At 43.7% G+C, this 19363-nt stretch overlaps 1 protein-coding gene across 2 annotated transcripts in view; it reads left to right on the plus strand.

The window, feature by feature from the left end:
- LOC143815329 (3 beta-hydroxysteroid dehydrogenase type 7-like) overlaps window positions 1-17013 on the plus strand; it is a 116440-nt gene extending 99427 nt beyond the window's left edge. For both annotated transcript variants that reach the window (XM_077294431.1, XM_077294432.1), the window contains 2 exons: window positions 502-664; window positions 15081-17013. In XM_077294431.1, coding sequence (XP_077150546.1) covers window positions 502-664; window positions 15081-15505 — 588 coding nt within the window. In that variant the 3' untranslated portion in view covers window positions 15506-17013. The remainder of the gene's footprint in view (window positions 1-501; window positions 665-15080) is intronic.
- The last annotated feature ends 2350 nt before the right edge of the window (window positions 17014-19363 follow it).

Genomic DNA, 19363 nt, shown 5'->3' on the forward strand with positions numbered 1-19363 from the left:
CACTGACTGTCAGTGCCGGCCATAAAGCAGAGCACAGCGGTGACGTCACCGCTGTTACTGCCGGGTGCCGGCGCTGACACATTCAGTGCAGGGAAGCCGCCGGCGGGGGACGTGACAGACATCAGAAGGTGAGTATGTAGTGTTTTTTTTTTTACTTTTACAATGGTAACCAGGGTAAATATCGGGTTACTAAGCGCGGCCCTGTGCTTAGTAACCCGATGTTTACCCTGGTTACCCGGGTGCTGCAGGGGGACTTCGGCATCGTTGAAGACAGTTTCAACGATGCCGAAGTCGTTCCCTTGATCGTTGGTCGCTGGAGAGAGCTGTCTGTGTGACAGCTCCCCAGCGACCTAAACAGCGACGCTGCAGCGATCGGCTCGTTGTCTATATCGCTGCAGCGTCGCTGAGTGTGACGGTACCTTAAGATGAGGTTGTTTGTGATTTTCCTAAGGTACTGTACAATGTCAACAAATTAATAATTTCCTTTTTATTTCTTATCAGACTAGAAATGGAAATAAACTAACCACATGTGTGATTCGGCCAAGTAACATCTATGGTGAAAAGACACCACATTTAAAGGGAATTTACCAATCTGCAAAATCAAATTCCAATCGCCTGGACTACCTTGAACCTGATAATACAGAACAAAGCCTAACATATGTTGGTAAGACAAATACAAATAATAAAGTTGACTGGACTTGTTATTGGCCACAATAAACCCGTGACTACAGACATTCAAAACTTTCTGGCTGATGAATGCAAATATTTTTTAATAAGACAACACATTCATTTTATCAATTTTTTTTAATCACCCTATGTTGCTATATCTCACACACCCTAAAAACACAAGAGATCCACTTCCATGCTTAATAGTATGAGTAGTGTGCTTCTCTCTACATAGGTCTGGTTGACTCCTATTCCAATAAAACATTTATGGTTGTGGTGATAGAATTACATTTTGGTCTCATCGCTCTAAGCTTTGTTAGGTGGTGTATGGTGCCTTGTAAGTGGCTGATTTATGGCATTATTGCAGTGCAGCTATGTTAATCCTATCATTTCAACAATTGTTGTTCCAGTATTTCTTTATTGCACATGCTGAAAAAGGCTCACCAATCTGCTTCAGACAATCCCGGATTGGAAACCCTAACGTTGACTTTGTAATAACAGTCTGAACATAAATGACTGCCATTTTTGAAAATCTGGACATATTTAATTTATCCATTTCTTGATTTTAAAAATGTGATTGTCGCAGAGATACCACAACAGAGGGGCCAGAACATTGCAGTGTTTGTTTTCATTAACTCCTACACTAGTTGGAAGTACTTCACCGATGTATTAAACACTGCAGGTTTTTTCCTTGCTGGCAGTGCAAGGGTTAATCTGTTCAGTTGAAGCGCCTGGAGCTTTCCTATCTGGATTGACTGTTTAGCGTTGGCCATCCCCTCTGCTTTACATGCTCCTCTCTAGCGCTTACTAATTGCCAGTATTAGCTCTTGCTGGTTTGGAGTTGGAGGTGTAGTTCGTGGTTGAAGTAGGCATTTGGAGATTTATTCAGGAAACTTGGAGTTTTGTTTGTGTGCCCATCCTCATCTTCTCTTATTTGGTTTCTCCTTCCTTTAACTCCCCTATGTTCCACCTGTTGTTTGTTGAGTGTATTTTGTCTGATTGTTATTTTCATTAATCCCTGTCTGTTTTCCCTTGTTTTTCTGGTTAGTGTTATCTTATACACTCCAGCTTCCCACCTCCGAGTGTGTGGGGGAGGGGACAGGTAAGGGTTGATATAGGAGCATAGCAAGGCATGTGAACCGGGCGTCTCCACCTTCAGGAGTAATCCGGGGGACAGGGATAGATAGGGCACCCTCAGTTCGAGGGACCTTGTTAGCGCACACAGTACCTAGGCAGTTTTGTGACATTTACTACTTTTGTTTGCAGTTCTTTTTATGCCTCATTTGTTTTCCCTAAAAAAATCCAAAATATTACTGCAGACTTGACAAAATTCACAAGCATTTATCAAAAGCTTGTAAAAACATAAAGGGGCAATTTATTAAGCTAGCTGGCTAGCTGGTTTTGTAGCAGAAGAAAAGTCACAAATTTTTGTTGCATATGTTTTACATAGGGATGAGTGAGCACCCTATAAAGAGGTCTAGGGGCAGTGAAAATGTTGGAATGAATGGGAAAAGTGCTGAATGGAAGGAGAACAGCATGGGGAAGACCCCTTGAAGCCTGTCTGACTCCCAGATCGCTGCTGAGAACAATGTTGCCACACTTTTACTTTACTTTAAGGAGTGACAATAAAACATTCAGAACCCACAGGAAATTTCATTTTACAGGAAAAAAAAGTTCAGAAACATATTTTTTTCTGGTATAATGACTTGTATATAAGGCAAAATTTGAAAAGGATATAAAAAATATAATTTAATTAAACCAAAATTGTTTTGGAGGAAACCCTGATGGAAGTAGGGCCAGCAATCCTCAGCATCAGGAGCACATATGCCATGCTAGGGAATGATTTGGACCCAGCCTCCACAATGTTCACCCAGTGTGCCGTCAGGGAAATGTAGCATCCCTGGCCACAAGCGCTTGTCTGTTGTGAATTCTGCTCTTGGGTTCCCTCCGGTGGTTGTTGGTGGTATTGCAGTTGTCCCTGGCTTGCAATCCTGGTCAGGTGTTCCTGCTGATTGCAGGCCTGACTGGGGTATTTAGGGTTGCAGGATTCATTAGTCCGTGCCAGTTGTCCATTGTTCTTGGAGGTTTTGTATCTCTTTCTGGTCTTCCTGCCCTGCTCCCAAATCAGCAAAGATAAGTGTCTGGTTTTTGTTTCTGCAGCACACATGCTGTGTGCTTACTATTTAGTGCTATTCATTTGTCTTTTCTTGTTCAGCTTGGACTGTGTCAGGATTTTTACAGTCAAGTTGGATTCTCAGGAGATGCAGATATACACTCACCGGCCACTTTATTAGGTACACCATGCTAGTAACGGGTTGGACCCCATTTTGCCTTCAGAACTGCCTCAATTCTTCGTGGCATAGATTCAACAAGGTGCTGGAAGCATTCCTCAGAGATTTTGGTCCATATTGACATGATGGCATCACACAGTTGCCGCGGATTTGTCGGCTGCACATCCCAAAGATGCTCCATACAAGGCAGGATGGATCCATGCTTTCATGTTGTTTACGCCAAATTCTGACCCTACCATCCGAATGTCGCAGCAGAAATCGAGACTCATCAGACCAAGCAACGTTTTTCCAATCTTCTACTGTCCAATTTCGATGAGCTTGTACAAATTGTAGCCTCAGTTTCCTGTTCTTAGCTGAAAGGAGTGGTACCCGGTGTGGTCTTCTGCTGCTGTAGCCCATCTGCCTCAAAGTTCGACGCACTGTGCGTTCAGAGATGCTCTTAGGCCTACCTTGGTTGTAACGGGTGGCGATTTGAGTCACTGTTGCCTTTCTATCAGCTCGAACCAGTCTGCCCATTCTCCTCTGACCTCTGGCATCAACAAGGCATTTCCGCCCACAGAACTGCCGCTCACTGGATTTTTTTTCTTTTTCGGACCATTCTCTGTAAACCCTAGAGATGGTTGTGCGTGAAAATCCCAGTAGATCAGCAGTTTCTGAAATACTCAGACCAGCCCTTCTGGCACCAACAACCATGCCACGTTCAAAGGCACTCAAATCACCTTTCTTCCCCATACTGATGCTCGGTTTGAACTGCAGGAGATTGTCTTGACCATGTCTACATGCCTAAATGCACTGAGTTGCCGCCATGTGATTGGCTGATTAGAAATTAAGTGTTAACAAGAAGTTGGACAGGTGTACCTAATAAAGTGGCCAGTGAGTGTACGCTCCATGTCTTTAGTTAGATGGTGGAATTCTTGTATTATCTGCTGTGGATATTTTTAGGGTTTTATACTGACCGCTTAGTATTCTGTCCTATCCTTTCCTATTTAGCTAGAGTGGCCTCTTTTGCTAAATCCTGTTTCCTACCTGCGTATGTCTTTCCTCTAATACTCACAGTCAATATTCGTGGAGGGCTGCCTATCCTTTGGGGTTCTGCTCTGAGGCAAGATAGTATTCCCATTTCCATCTATAGGGTTATTTAGTCCTCCGGCTGTGTCGAGGTGTCTAGGATTGTTAGGTACACCCCACGGCTACTTCTAGTTGCGGTGTCAGTTTAGGGATTGCGGTCAGTACAGGTTCCACCTACTCCTGAGAAAGTCTCATGCGGCTCCAAGGTCACCGGATCATAACCCTTGTCCACGTGTCGGTCGTTAAGTGGACAAGGACAGTAAGTGCGTTAGTAAGGGCACTTGTGATGTTCTTAGACACGTGCTGGTACAAGGCGGGGATGCACACCAGGAGAAAAAATGGAGGTTGGGTATCGAGTACAGAGGGATGGCTGCCGCCATATTTGGTGAAAATCCTCTGTGTCTACCAGCAGCTTCGAAATATGCCAGTTTAGCATTTGGACCTGTGGGTGGCTGGGTACATTGTTTTTCATTCCAAGGCCTGGGGCAGGGACAGTTCTCTGAATGCTGAGCTCTGTATAACTACACCCACACCACTGCTTGCAGGGTGCACTGTGCATAGGCAGTGAGATGTTTTTTCAGGGTTGGGGTTATATGAGAAAGTCTCATGCGGCTCCAAGGTCACCGGATCATAACAGTACAACTGGCCTACAATGAGTTAAATGCATCTCAGAAGAAGGGAAGAAAGGTGTTGAGCCATTTTTTTTTCTGTAGCCTGCTTTGTCTCTCCTTCCCTCTTTTTCTCTGGGTGGCTGAGGAGTCTTGTGCTAGCATGGATATTCAGGGATTGGCTTCTCGTGTGGACCAGCTTGCTGCTAGGGTACAGGGTATCTCTGATTATATTGTTCAAACTCCGGTTTTAGAGCCTAAGATTCCTACTCCTGATTTGTTTTTTGGTGACAGGTCCAAATTTTTGAGTTTTAAAAACAACTGTAAACTGTTTTTTGCTCTGAGACCTCGATCCTCTGGTGATTCCATTCAGCAGGTTAAAATTGTCATCTCCCTGCTGCGTGGCGATCCTCAGGATTGGGCATTTTCCCTGGAATCTGGGAATCCAGCCTTGCTTAATGTAGACGCCTTTTTTCAGGCTTTAGGATTATTATATGATGAACCAAATACTGTGGATCAAGCAGAGAAGACCTTGTTGGCCCTGTCTCAGGGTCAAGAAGCGGCAGAATTGTATTGTCAGAAATTTAGAAAATGATCTGTGTTGACTAAATGGAATGATGATGCTTTGACGGCAATTTTCAGAAAGGGTCTTTCTGAATCCGTTAAAGATGTTATGGTGGGGTTTCCCACGCCTTTCGGTCTGAGTGATTCTATGTCTCTGGCCATTCAGATTGATCGGCGCTTGCCAGAGCGCAGAACTGTGCGCGCTGTGGCGTTGCCCTCGTAGCGGATGCCTGAGCCAATGCAGTGTGATAGGATGCTGTCTAGAACGGAACAACAAGGATTCAGACGTCAGAATAGGTTGTGTTTTTATTGTGGCGATGCTTCTCATGTCATTTCAGTCTGCCCTAGGCGTACAAAGAGGATCGCTAGTTCATTTACCATCAGTACTGTACAGCCTAAATTTCTGTTATCTGTGTCCTTGATCTGCTCATTGTCATAATTTTCTGTCATGGCGTTTGTGGATTCAGGCACCGCCTTGAACTTAATGGACTTTGAGTTTGCCAGGCGTTGTGGTTTTCCCTTGCAGTCTTTGCAGAACCCTATTCCTTTAAGGGGTATTGATGCTACACCTTTGGCTAAAAATAAGCCCCAGTTTTGGACACAGGTGACCATGTGCATGGCGCCAGACCATCAAGAAGATTGTCGATTTCTGGTGTTGCATAATTTGCATGATGCTATCATGCTGGGTTTTCCGTGGTTGCAGGTACATAATCCTGTGTTGGATTGGAAGTCTATGTCTGTGACTAGTTGGGGTTGTCAGGGGGTTCATAATGACGTTCCTTTGATGTCAATCTCCTCTTCTCCCTCTTCTGAAGTTCCAAAGTTTTTGTCTGATTTTCAGGATGTATTCGATGAGCCCAAGTCCAGTGCCCTTCCACCGCATAGGGACTGTGAGTGTGCGATTGACTTGATTCCAGGCTGTAAGTTTCCTAAGGGCCGACTTTTCAACCTGTCTGTGCCTGAACATACCGCCATGCGGAGTTATATTAAGGAGTCTTTGGAGAAAGGGCATATTCGGCCATCTTCTTCACCGTTGGGAGCGGGATTTTTTTTTGTTGCTAAGAAGGATGGCTCCTTGAGACCCTGTATTGATTATCGCCTTTTGAATAAGATCATGGTAAAGTTTCAATACCCTCTACCTCTGCTTTCCGATTTGTTTGCGAGGATTAAGGGGGCTAGTTGGTTTACGAAGATTGACCTTCGGGGGCATATAATCTTGTTCGGATTAAGCAGGGTGATGAATGGAAAACTGCGTTTAATACGCCCGAAGGCCATTTTGAATACCTTGTGATGCCATTCGGGCTCTCCAATGCTCCATCTGTTTTTCAGTCCTTCATGCATGATATCTTCCGGACGTATCTTGATTAGTGTTGAGCGATACCGTCCGATACTTGAAAGTATCGGTATCGGAAAGTATCGGCCGATACCGGCAAAGTATCGGATCTAATCCGATACCGATACCAATACAAGTCAATGGGACACCAAGTATCGGACGGTATCCTGTATGGTTCCCAGGGTCTTAAGGAGAGGAAACTCTCCTTCAGGCCCTGGGATCCATATCAATGTGTAAAAAAAAGAATTAAAATAAAAAATAGGGATATACTCACCTCTCCGACGCAGCCTGGACTTTACCGCCGTAACCGGGTGCCGTTGTACCTAAGAATGCGCGCTTGAAGGGCTTTAGATGACGTCACGGTGCTCTGATTGGTCCGTAGCGGTCGCGTGACCGCTACGCGACCAATCACAAAGCAGTGACGTCACCTAAGGTCTTTCAAGCGCTTGAAATACCATAGAAGACGTCCGCAGCTTCTGATTGGTCGCGTAGCGGTCGCGTGACCGCTATGCGACCAATCACAGAGTACTGACGTCACCTAAGGTCTTTCAAGCGCTTGAAAGACCTTAGGTGACGTCACTGCTTTGTGATTTGTCGCGTAGCGGTCACGCGACTGCTACGGACCAATCAGAGCGCCGTGACATCATCTAAGGCCCTTCAAGCACGCATTTTTAGGTACAACGGCTCCCGGTTACGGCGGTAAAGTCCAGGCTGCGTCGGAGAGGTGAGTATATCCCTATTTTTTATTTTAATTCTTTCTTTTACACATTGATATTAATCCTGATACCGATTCCCGATACCACAAAAGTATCGGATCTCGATATCGGAATTCCGATACCCGCAAGTATCGGCCGATACCCGATACTTGCGGTATCTGAATGCTCAACACTAATCTTGATAAATTCTTGATTGTATATTTGGATGACATTTTGATTTTTTCCGATGATTGGGAGTCTCATGTGGAACAGGTCAGGACGGTATTTCAGATCCTTCGTGACAATGCTTTGTTTGTGAAGGGGTCTAAGTGTCTCTTTGGAGTGCAGAAGGTTTCTTTTTTGGGCTTCATTTTTTCTCCCTCATCTATAGAGATGGATCCGGCTAAGGTTCAGGCCATTCATGATTGGATTCAACCCACATCCGTGAAGAGCCTTCAGAAATTTTTGGGCTTTGCTAATTTTTATCGCCGTTTCATTGCTAACTTCTCCAGCGTGGTTAAACCCTTGACCGATTTGACGAAGAAAGGCGCTGATGTGGCTAATTGGTCCTCGGTCGCTGTCTCTGCCTTTCAGGAGCTTAAACGCCGATTTACTTCTGCCCCGGTGTTGCGTCAACCGGATGTTTCTCTTCCGTTTCAGGTTGAGGTTGACGCTTCTGAGATTGGCGCAGGGGCCGTTTTGTCCCAGAGGGATCCTGTTGGTTCCTTGATGAAACCGTGTGCCTTCTTTTCCCATAAGTTTTCGCCTGCTGAACGCAATTATGATGTCGGCAATCGGGAGTTGTTGGCTATGAAGTGGGCGTTGAGGAGTGGCGACATTGGCTTGAGGGAGCTAAGCACCGTATTGTGGTCTTGACCGATCATAAGAATCTGATTTACCTCGAGTCTGCTAGACAGCTGAATCCTAGACAGGCTCGATGGTCTTTGTTTTTTTCCCGTTTTGATTTTGTGGTCTCGTATCTTCCGGGTTCTAAGAATATTAAGGCTGATGCCCTCTCTAGGAGTTTTTTGCCTGATTCTCCTGAGGTCCTTGAACCGGTCGGCATTCTGAAAGAAGGGGTGGTCCTTTCTGCCATTTCCCCTGATTTACGAGGGGTTCTTCAGGAATTTCAGGCTGACACACCTGACCGCTGTCCAGTGGGAAAACTGTTTGTTCCTGGCAGATGGACTAGTAGAGTGATTTCTGAGGTTCATTGTTCTGTGTTGGCTGGTCATCCTGGTATTTTTGGTACCAGAGATTTGGTTGGTAGGTCCTTTTGGTGGCCTTCTTTGTCACGTGATGTGCGTTCTTTTGTGCAGTCCTGTGGGACTTGTGCGCGGGCCAAGCCTTGTTGTTCCCGTGCTAGTGGGTTGCTTTTGCCATTGCCGGTTCCTGAGAGGCCCTGGACGCATATTTCTATGGATTTTATTTCTGATCTTCCGGTTTCCCAGAGGATGTCGGTTATCTGGGTTGTTTGTGACCGGTTCTCTAAGATGGTTCATTTGGTGCCTTTGCCTAAATTGCCTTCCTCTTCAGATTTGGTTCCGTTGTTTTTTCAGCATGTGGTTCGTTTGCATGGTATTCCGGAGAATATTGTGTCCGACAGAGGTTCCCAGTTTGTTTCTAGGTTTTGGCGGGCCTTTTGTGCTAGGTTGGGCATTGATTTGTCTTTTTCTTCCGCATTTCATCCTCAGACAAATGGCCAGACCGAGCGAACTAATCAGACTTTGGAAACTTATTTGAGATGCTTTGTGTCTGCTGATCAGGATGATTGGGTGGATTTCTTGCCATTGGCCGAGTTTGCCCTTAATAATCGGGCTAGTTCGGCTACTTTGGTTTCGCCCTTCTTTTGTAATTTTGGTTTTCATCCTCGTTTTTCTTCGGGGCAGGTTGTGCCTTCTGACTGTCCTGGTGTGGATTCGGTGGTTGACAGGTTGCAGCAGATTTGGGCTCATGTGGTGGACAATTTGGTGTTGTCTCAGGAGGAGGCTCAACGTTTTGCTAACCGTTGTCGGTGTGTTGGTTCCCGGCTTCAGGTTGGGGATCTGGTCTGGTTGTCTTCCCGTCATGTTCCTATGAAGGTTTCTTCTCCTAAGTTTAAGCCTCGGTTTACTGGTCCTTATAAGATTTCTGAGATTATCAATCCTGTGTCTTTTCGATTGGCGCTTCCGGCCTCTTTTACTATCCATAATGTCTTCCATAGATCTTTATTGCGGAAATATGTGGTACCCGTTGTTCCCTCTGATGATCCTGTGGCTCCTGTGTTGATTGATGGGGAGTTGGAGTATGTGGTTGAGAAGATTTTTGATTCTCGTTTTTCGAGGAGGAGGCTTCAGTATCTTGTCAAATGGAAGGGTTATGGCCAGGAGGATAATTCTTGGGTTTTTGCCTCTGATGTCCATGCTGCTGATTTGGTCCGTGCCTTTCATCTGGCTCGTCCTGATCGGCCTGGGGGCTCTGGTGAGGGTTTGGTGCCCCCTCCTCAAGGGGGGGGGGGTACTGTTGTGAATTCTGCTCTTGGGTTCCCTCCGGTGGTTGTTGGTGGTATTGCAGTTGTCCCTGGCTTGCAATCCTGGTCAGGTGTTCCTGCTGATTGCAGGCCTGACTGGGGTATTTAGGGTTGCAGGATTCATTAGTCCGTGCCAGTTGTCCATTGTTCTTGGAGGTTTTGGATCTCTTTCTGGTCTTCCTGCCCTGCTCCCAAATCAGCAAAGATAAGTGTCTGGCTTTTGTTTCTGCAGCACACATGCTGTGTGCTTACTATTTAGTGCTATTCATTTGTCTTTTCTTGTTCAGCTTGGACTGTGTCAGGATTTTTACAGTCAAGTTGGATTCTCAGGAGATGCAGATATACGCTCCATGTCTTTAGTTAGATGGTGGAATTCTTGTATTATCTGCTGTGGATATTTTTAGGGTTTTATACTGACCGCTTAGTATTCTGTCCTATCCTTTCCTATTTAGCTAGAGTGGCCTCTTTTGCTAAATCCTGTTTCCTACCTGCGTATGTCTTTCCTCTAATACTCACAGTCAATATTCGTGGGGGGCTGCCTATCCTTTGGGGTTCTGCTCTGAGGCAAGATAGTATTCCCATTTCCATCTATAGGAGTATTTAGTCCTCCGGCTGTGTCGAGGTGTCTAGGATTGTTAGGTACACCCCACGGCTACTTCTAGTTGCGGTGTCAGTTTAGGGATTGCGGTCAGTACAGGTTCCACCTACTCCTGAGAAAGTCTCATGCGGCTCCAAGGTCACCGGATCATAACCCTTGTCCACGTGTCGGTCGTTAAGTGGACAAGGACAGTAAGTGCGTTGGTAAGGGCACTTGTGATGTTCTTAGACACGTGCTGGTACAAGGCGGGGATGCACACCAGGAGAAAAAATGGAGGTTGGGTATCAAGTACAGAGGGATGGCTGCCGCCATATTTGGTGAAAATCCTCTGTGTCTACCAGCAGCTTCGAAATATGCCAGTTTAGCATTTGGACCTGTGGGTGGCTGGGTACATTGTTTTTCATTCCAAGGCCTGGGGCAGGGACAGTTCTCTGAATGCTGAGCTCTGTATAACTACACCCACACCACTGCTTGCAGGGTGCACTGTGCATAGGCAGTGAGCTGTTTTTTCAGGGTTGGGGTTATATAGAGATCATGAATATAGAGAAGTACATGGCAAAAGGTTTACTAGTCCTCTAGTGATAATCTCCTGCTGATAAAAGTTATTTTATCAAAACTACAGCAAGCAGCCCAATAAGTGACACATCGCTGGAATATGGTCTCTGTCCCTACATTATGCTGCTCTCAGAATAGGTGGCAAAAATCTGGTGACAGATTCTTTTTTATAAAACCTATTTGAGGTACATATACATTTTTACATTTAATATTTGTAAAATATTTTTGTGAGGGAAAAAAAGAAAAATAGTAATTCCACCTTCATTTTTTTTACCAGGCGATTTAACATATGGTTAAAATAAAATGTTATCTTTATTATTTGCATCATTAAAATTCTGTCCATACTGTATACATTTTTTCTGCATTGTTTGTTTTTTAGAGAGGGGGAAGGATTAAAAATATAACTTTTTAATGAATAAAATAGAATATATATTTTTTTGCCTGAACATTTTCTAATACATTTATTAAATTTTATTTAAGTGTTAAAACTGTATTCAGCGTACATAGACATTATTGCCGGCTGTCAGCAACAACCTGACAGGCTATCCACTAGTTATCTCACCTCAGCTGCCATGCCAGCGCATCATTATCTCCAAATCTTGTAGGGGCCAATGCTGATGTCATTTAAGGGGTTAAATAGCAGATATGTTACTCAAGTTTGGGACTGTAATTCCCTAACAAAAATAATCTATGGGGCGTCAATAAGCATCAATGAATCAAATTAATTTCAAGCATTCAATATTATTGTGTTGGTATAGAGATTCTATCAAGTAAGGAAAAAATATTGATTATCTCACCTTCCAGGTGCACGGCAACTTCACGCTAAGGCACAAAAGTAGTCCAAAATAAAGCCGGCACTCCACTTGCTTCAAAAAATGTATACTTCAGAAAAGCATTGCATCAGTGTGTTGCTTTTGTTGCCATTTTTTCATCATGTTTTAGGCTTATTTCTACGGAGACATGAAAATGTGTACAACTACATTGAATAAATGTATCACTTTTTATTGAAGCAAGTAGAGTGCCAGCTTATTTTTTATTACTATAATAGTATCTATGAGGAAATGGAAAAATAATAACTGGTCTCTGAAATTGGCTGGCATGTCCATGTTTGTCCACATGATGGCACTGTTAGCCACAAAAAAATAGGAATGTACCGCTTTCATCCAGGATCCTTCAGCTCTTGGTCAACTACTAAAAAAAAAATATTAAAGTGAACCCGTCACCTTGGAAAATACTATTTACCTGCAGATATTTATTTATTATGCTTTTCTTATAAAATTTCATCATATTCTGCAGGACTTTTTAGACATTATCATCACTGTCCCCATTGGGGCTTAAAATCTAAATTTCCTATCAGTTTGTGTTTGGGGTGTAGGAGGAAACCCACAAAAAGACAAGTAGGACATACAAACTCCGGGCAGATGTTGTCTTTCGTAGGAATTCAACCCAGGACTCAAGTGCTGGACAGCAACAGTGCTAACCACTAAGCCACCGTGCAGTTCCAGATATAGGGTTAATCTGCAGATAAATAACATTGCAATGTGACTTGGCTGCATTACTGAAAGTTCAGCGGCTGGGATAAAATAAAGCTTTTCCTCCAGGGAGCTAGTGGCTTTCAGTTATAGAGGAGTGCATAGAGCGACAACAGTAATGGCTCATTATATTGTGACTGTAAGCCTTGACCATTGAGTCACAGCTCAGTGTGCACAAGTGTGCTACAGAGCGAAGTGTCACTCAAAGTGCTGGGGCGTTCTTACAGCTGCCGCTCACAGTGTAATGGGCAGTGTCTGTATCCACCCTGTGCACATTCCCATTGAAAACCAGCACTCCTAACAGGAAATAAGTTAATTTATTTTGGTAAGGTGGCTGGGCAGCATTGTAATATTATTTACCTGCAGGTTAGTCCTATATCTGCAGAAAAACAGCATTTTCCAAAATGACGGGTTCTCTATAAAGAAGCACTCCCATGAAACTTTTCATTATCTAAATGTACATGTAGTGTAGTGTGAGTTTGATAATATGCTCACCAATCGCCATCTTCCCCGGTTTCCAGGGCCACTTCGGTTCTCTTCAGGGTAACATTACCACTATCCCAACTCACCAAATCATACTGGGGTTTATGTATGTGTAACAAGGTGGCACGGGGTGGTAGTCCCAGCCGAGTCAACTAAGCCAAAGTCAGTGTACACCCTGGCACCTTGTACAGAAATGGACAGGACAAACGCAATCCCAGACACAGCTGCAGTCCAACAGGGAAACCGTTTAATAAAAGGGATGAATAAAGTGCAACATTAATTTCCTGCTCTCTCCATAACGACATCCATGGCCGTACCCACAACAGCCACGCCGGCCGAAAGAGGAGATAGTCCATATGTCAGAATCTGGGTGCTTGAAGTCCCTTCGGAGGGGCACTTGCGTAGTCCTAGTGCCTGTTGCGCTGTCCAAAGGTCCGGGGCAGCACCCTTTCCCCTCCTGGGGTCTGGCAAGGCTCCCAGCCGCAGCTGAGCTTCTGCCCTGGGTAAATGTGCCTGGGCTCTTAGCTGGAACCTGGAGCTTCCAGCCCATCTAGTTAACCTGTGCTGGCCCTGTCTCTAACACATATAGCAACATTGCAGACACAGCACAATAATACATAACACAATGCAATACAACAGTAACATGCTTCACAGTACACTTATTATGTTCATAGGCACACCATCCGGGTACCACACAGGAGAGAGGGAGAAACAATGAGGTTCTCTGCCACCTCCTTACACATGTGTCTATGGAGCCTAAGTCAGAATGAGTCTCCACAGACTTACATTGGTTAGTATATTACTGCTCTTACACTACACTACATGCACATGGTTTAGGCAATAGAAAGTTTTTTAAATGCGCTTCTTTAACCCTTCACCCCAAGCCATTTTCCATTTTTTCCATGTTTGTTTTTTCTGCTATGTAAAGCAGAAGCCACCATCCCATATGAAGGAGGATAGTAATGACAGGCACAGGGGTCATCAGCAGACCCCTGACAACTCTCTGGCACCCAGAAATCACATGACACGGGTACCGATGGGTGGGATAAATGACGCGTAACCCACTGTCGCATGAAAAATCCTGCTGTCAGTGACTGACAGCGGGATTTAACTGGTTAACAGACGCGGGTGGACCATAGCTCCATTTGCTGCTGTTAAAAGCACATGATGGCTGATTAAATCAGCTGTCATGTGTCGGGAAAGATATGGGCTCAGCGTGTGAGCCCACATCAAAGTCAAGGACATATGGTGTAAATATATGTCATATGTCGTGAAGAGGTTGAAGTATTATATAATATTAGGGTAATATTTGCAATATACTATCTGGTATTTATAATTTATATACCCCTAAAAAATCCTCTGGGTAAAGTGCTTATGTTTAACCACAAACCACCCATGCAAATGGAAATGTTTGAATTCCTAAATATAGAAATGTGCATTATCTTGACAAAAGCAATGTAAAGGGGTTACCCACTACTGGACAACCATTCTTAATAGCACCAGTCTTTTGCAGAAAATTAGGGGGAAAAAAGCTACTTTTCGGGTCAACGCTGTCCCTGCTGTCTCTCTCTCGGTGGTCATGTGACAAGACTATAGAGTGCTGTGGTGAAATAGAGAAGACGTCAGAAGATAAGCAACCACCATGAGACACAGCAGGGTGATCTCAGGATCGGCACCAATTTGGGAAGTATAAACCTTTTTAATTTCTGCACCAGGCTGGAGATATTTAGAAGGGTTTGTCCAGTACTGGACAACCCCTTGAAATATATTACTGAACAATGATTCGCTTAGGGGTTCATCTACATGCCTACATTGGTTATGCAAGAGTAAGGTCACATGACTAAAGATTCTATAGAAATACACTGTCACCCAATATTTTCACATACAATACATGGTTCTGCCATTTCTGAGTGCACCACCCACTGCTCTGTACAAGCTGCGTCGAGACTCAGATGCACAAGATGATTGATGTAATAGAGATCTGACCATTGTGTTCAACTGTATCTGCATTGTGATGACCTAGCTACTCTTGGTTGTTCGGCATTAGACCCACCCAACTCATGGGTCCGATAGTGGCTATGTGGTCCGCTGCCATTGGTGGTGTGGTCCTCATAGAGAGAATTCTTGTATTCATAATATGCTCATACTTCATCACTAAAAATATGTCTTGTATTGAAGGTAACATCGCATGGATGCATGTACTTGCAGCACGGCAGATGCAGCTCCATCCAGACCGTCTTGGTGGACAAGCCTACTATGCTTATGATGAAACTCCCGTCAAACGAAGGGTCAAGCTAAACTATGAGTTGTTCAGTGAAATTGACCCTGCTATCCAAATTGGGAAGCACATCCCTTACTGGAAGATGTGGATAATGATTTCATTTTACAACTTAATAAAAACCATTGTCAGACCTTTTTGGAACTTGAAGCCATTTATGTCAAAACCCATATTGAAATTATTGGTCATTATGTACAGTCATGACACTGATAAGGCATTCAGACACTTTGGCTACAAGCCCATTTTCACCTGGGTGGAGAGTAAGCAAAGGACCTGTAAATGGATACAGCAGCAATTGAAAGTAGAAAAAAATAGCCCAAAATAATACTTTACTGCCAAATTAGGTTCCCTGAGCTTTTCTAAAATTACATTTATTGGTCTGTTTGTTTGGGATTTGCTAGCAGATGCAGTAACACTGTGAAGAGGTCCTGAGAGTGCACTGCTTACCTTGTGCATTGTAAGGGTGCTTGGTGGATAAATTAGCAACTTATGAAAGAAAACTAAACCTTTTGTATTTAATCATCCTCCAGGCATTCTAACATTATGAATTTTTAGAGTAAACCTAATCAACTTATTTTGCTTCATTTTCTACCAAACGTCATGCTGCAGTGCTGTTTCAATGTCCATTAATGCTACTTTAGAAGCTGCTTTGAACTGCTGCTCAGCAAAGATCAGGACATTAGATTGATACAGTCACTGTACAGGACATTCCTTGTCCCTGTCTGAGCCTCTCCAATTCTCATATACAGACAATATGAATATAGTGCATAGATATTGCCCAGCAGCTGTAGAAAACATGAACTGGGTGTTGAAACAGCACTGCAGCATAGTGTTTGGGAAATAAGTAAGCAAAATAAAATAATGGAGGATATTACAAAACTGATAGCTGTGCAATGCCTGGAGGATAATTAAATAGTAACTTTAGTTACTCTTTCAAATAATTTTCAATCCACTTTTGTGCATTGAGTAGACATGAGCCCTTTTGCCAACACTCATCAAGTCAATCAACCAATGTTTATATCCTTTATTAGGGTACCAAGTCAAAGCAGATGCAAATTTGATAGACTTGACACACCTATATATATATAATTATCTGCATGTAATGCAACATTTCCCATGCAGTCGCAGTGGCTTTTCTCTAACAATATATAATTAGCTTTGCGATTAGTTTATTGTAGTTGGGTTTGTCTAAAGTGAAAAATACCTTAAAGAGATTGTCCACTATATTTCAATTGATAACCTATCCTTGGGATATGTCATCAATGTCTGATCGGTCGGGGTTCGACTCCCGGCACTCCCGCCGATCAGCTGTTCTCGGTGTCGGCCGAAACTGATCAATTGTGAAGCTGCTCTATCTTCCGACAGTGGCGGCGGTAGGGTACCACACATTTGCCACCTATTGATTTGAAAAGGTGGGTGTGTAGTACCCAGCCTCGGCCGCTATCAAAACACAGAGCAGCTCCGCAATGAAGCAGCTCTGTCCATCAGCCACCACCGACATTGAGAAGATCCGTGGGAGTGAACATAGTTTAACAAATTATGTAGCTCTCCCAGTTTCTAGGACCTGTTCTTACTCCTGCTGACTCTGCAAAGTCTCTGTCAATAACAGTTTGATCTTTGTTTTAAGGCTCTGGACCGCTTTGTTTCCCTATTACATGTCTGAGCAAGAATAAAGGAAACTTTTTAGCTTTATCATTATTAGATGAATATCCCTTTGTTACATTTATGTCACATTGTTCTTTACTGTATTCTTTTTGAGTTTTTCTCTTTGATCGAACCAATAAAATGTATCTAAGCAACTGTAGCATTGTTAACTCATTAAACATGATGCCAGCTATTTTGTGATCTGTGAGCTATTTGATGCTATATGAAAGGTAACTAAAGCAATTATTCAAAGTATTGGTCCAAATTTTGCAAATTTATACCTCAAAGCAGTCTGTTAGGATTAATTTATTAATGCATCTTTAGAGGCTTTGAACCTTCCCACAGTTTTACATTATATAGCCAAAAGTATGTGGAAACCACTTCAAAATATTCAGTTGAGGTTACAAACGCACCTATTGCAAACAAAGGCATAAAATCATGCACATAGCCATGCGACCTTTATAGATAAAGATTATCAGTACTATGATGAGGACTTCAAGGGTTGTTCCCATTTATTAAAATGTAATTAACTGCTTTAGGCTGTTGCAAAGAAACAAACTGTGCTGTACTCGCCTTATCGGGGTCCAGGGGTGAGTCTTGATGCTGTTCCCAGTACCTGGCAGTGGCTACGGCGTTGACATCACATTGACAGTGCGGCAGGCAATCTGTGAGATCAGTCGTAAAATTTATTTGTGAAAAAAATCAGAAATTTGATGAAAATGTTGAAAATTTAGAAATTTTCAAACTTTTAATTTTTATACCCTTAAATCAGAGAGTCATGTCACACAAAATAGTTAATAAACATTTCCCACATGTCTACTTTACATCAGCACAATTTTTGAAACATAATTTTTTTGGTCAGGAACTTAAAAGGGTTAAATGTAGGGTTGAGCGAAACAGATCGGACAATTTCAAAAGTCGCCGACTTTTGGCAAAGTCGGGTTTCGTGAAACCCGAGCCGATCCCAGTGTGGGATTGGCCATGCGTTCGGCGATCTTCGCGCCAAAGTCGCGTTTCATGACGCGTTCAGCGCCATTTCTCAGCCAATGAAGGTGGACGCAGAGTGTGGGCAGCGTGATGACATAGGTCTCGGTCCCCACCATCTTAGAGAAGGGCATGACAGTGATTGGCTTGCTTTCTGCGGCGTCACAGGGGCTAAAAAGGGGCGTGCACGCCGCCCGCCATCTTACTGCTGCCGATCTGAGCATAGGGAGAGGTTGCTGTAGCTTCGTCTGAAGCAGGGATATTGTTAGGGAAAGATAAACCCCCAAACAGCTTGTGCTGTAGCGATTTCCACTGTCCAACACCACCTTTTCTTTGCAGGGACAGTGGAGGCTAGATTTCTGTGCATCAGCTCTGTAGCTTATAAGACTCCCTGATAGCTGCATTGCTGTTTGTACGCCGCTGTGCAAACCAACTGCTATTTTTAAAGCAAAAATCCTGTTGCTTCTTTCTGCACAGTTCTCTTGTTTCTTTGTCCACACTCTTGTGTGCAGCAGTCCTTTTTATTGCTGCCATACTTGTCCTTTGATCATTGTAGGGAGATTTAAATTCTACTACAGCCCTTGTATTTTTTGATATATCTGCCAGCCACTTTCTGCCAATCAAACTGTGTAGTGTAATACAGTGGGACGGATTTTTTCCTGCATTCTCCCACACATAAAAAAGGGAGATTTATATTGCCACTGAGTGCATCTGCGTCAGTCCTGTTTGTGACATATCTGCCAGCCACTTTCTGCCACTCAAACTGTGTAGTGTAATACAGTGGGCCTGATTTTTCTGCTGTCTCCCACACATAAAAAGGTAGATTTATATTGCCACTGAGTGCATCTGCGTCAGTCCTGTTTGTGGCATATCTGCCAGCCACTTTCTGCCACTCAGTGTAGTGTAATACAGTGGGCCTGATTTTTCTGCTGTCTCCCACACACAAAAAGGTAGATTTATATTGCCACTGAGTGCATCTGCGTCAGTCCTGTTTGTGGCATATCTGCAGCCACTTTCTGCCACTCAAACAGTGTAGTGCAATACAGTGGGCCTGATTTTTCTGCTGTCTCCCACACATAAAAAGGTAGATTTATATTGCCACTGAGTGCATCTGCGTCAGTCCTGTTTGTGGCGTATATCTGCCAGTCACTTTCTGCCACTCAAACTGTGTAGTGTAATACAGTGGGCCTGAATTTTGCAGCAGTCTCCCACACATATAGAAAGGAAGATTTAAATTTACAACAAGTTTACATACACCTTCTACCTTGTTTTGCAGTACCATATAACGGTTGTTAGTTCGGTTACATTTTCCCAAGAATGAGGAAGTCTGGTGGAAGAGGTCGTGGCCGTTGGCGGTCATTGCCAGCTGGTAATGATGGTAGTGGTGGTGGTCGTGGAGCATCAGGTGGTCGTGGGAAAAGCAATAGAGCACCTAATTCTCGAGTTGTTGAGCCAGCGTCATCGTCTGGCTTCACAAGGCCTCGAACGCTCCCTTTTCTGGGAGTAGGAAAACCGCTTTTAAAGCCGGAGCAGCAGGAAAAAGTTTTGGCTTTCC

Source organism: Ranitomeya variabilis, chromosome 3, assembly GCF_051348905.1.
Source record: "Ranitomeya variabilis isolate aRanVar5 chromosome 3, aRanVar5.hap1, whole genome shotgun sequence".
Taxonomy (NCBI): Eukaryota; Metazoa; Chordata; class Amphibia; order Anura; family Dendrobatidae; genus Ranitomeya; species Ranitomeya variabilis.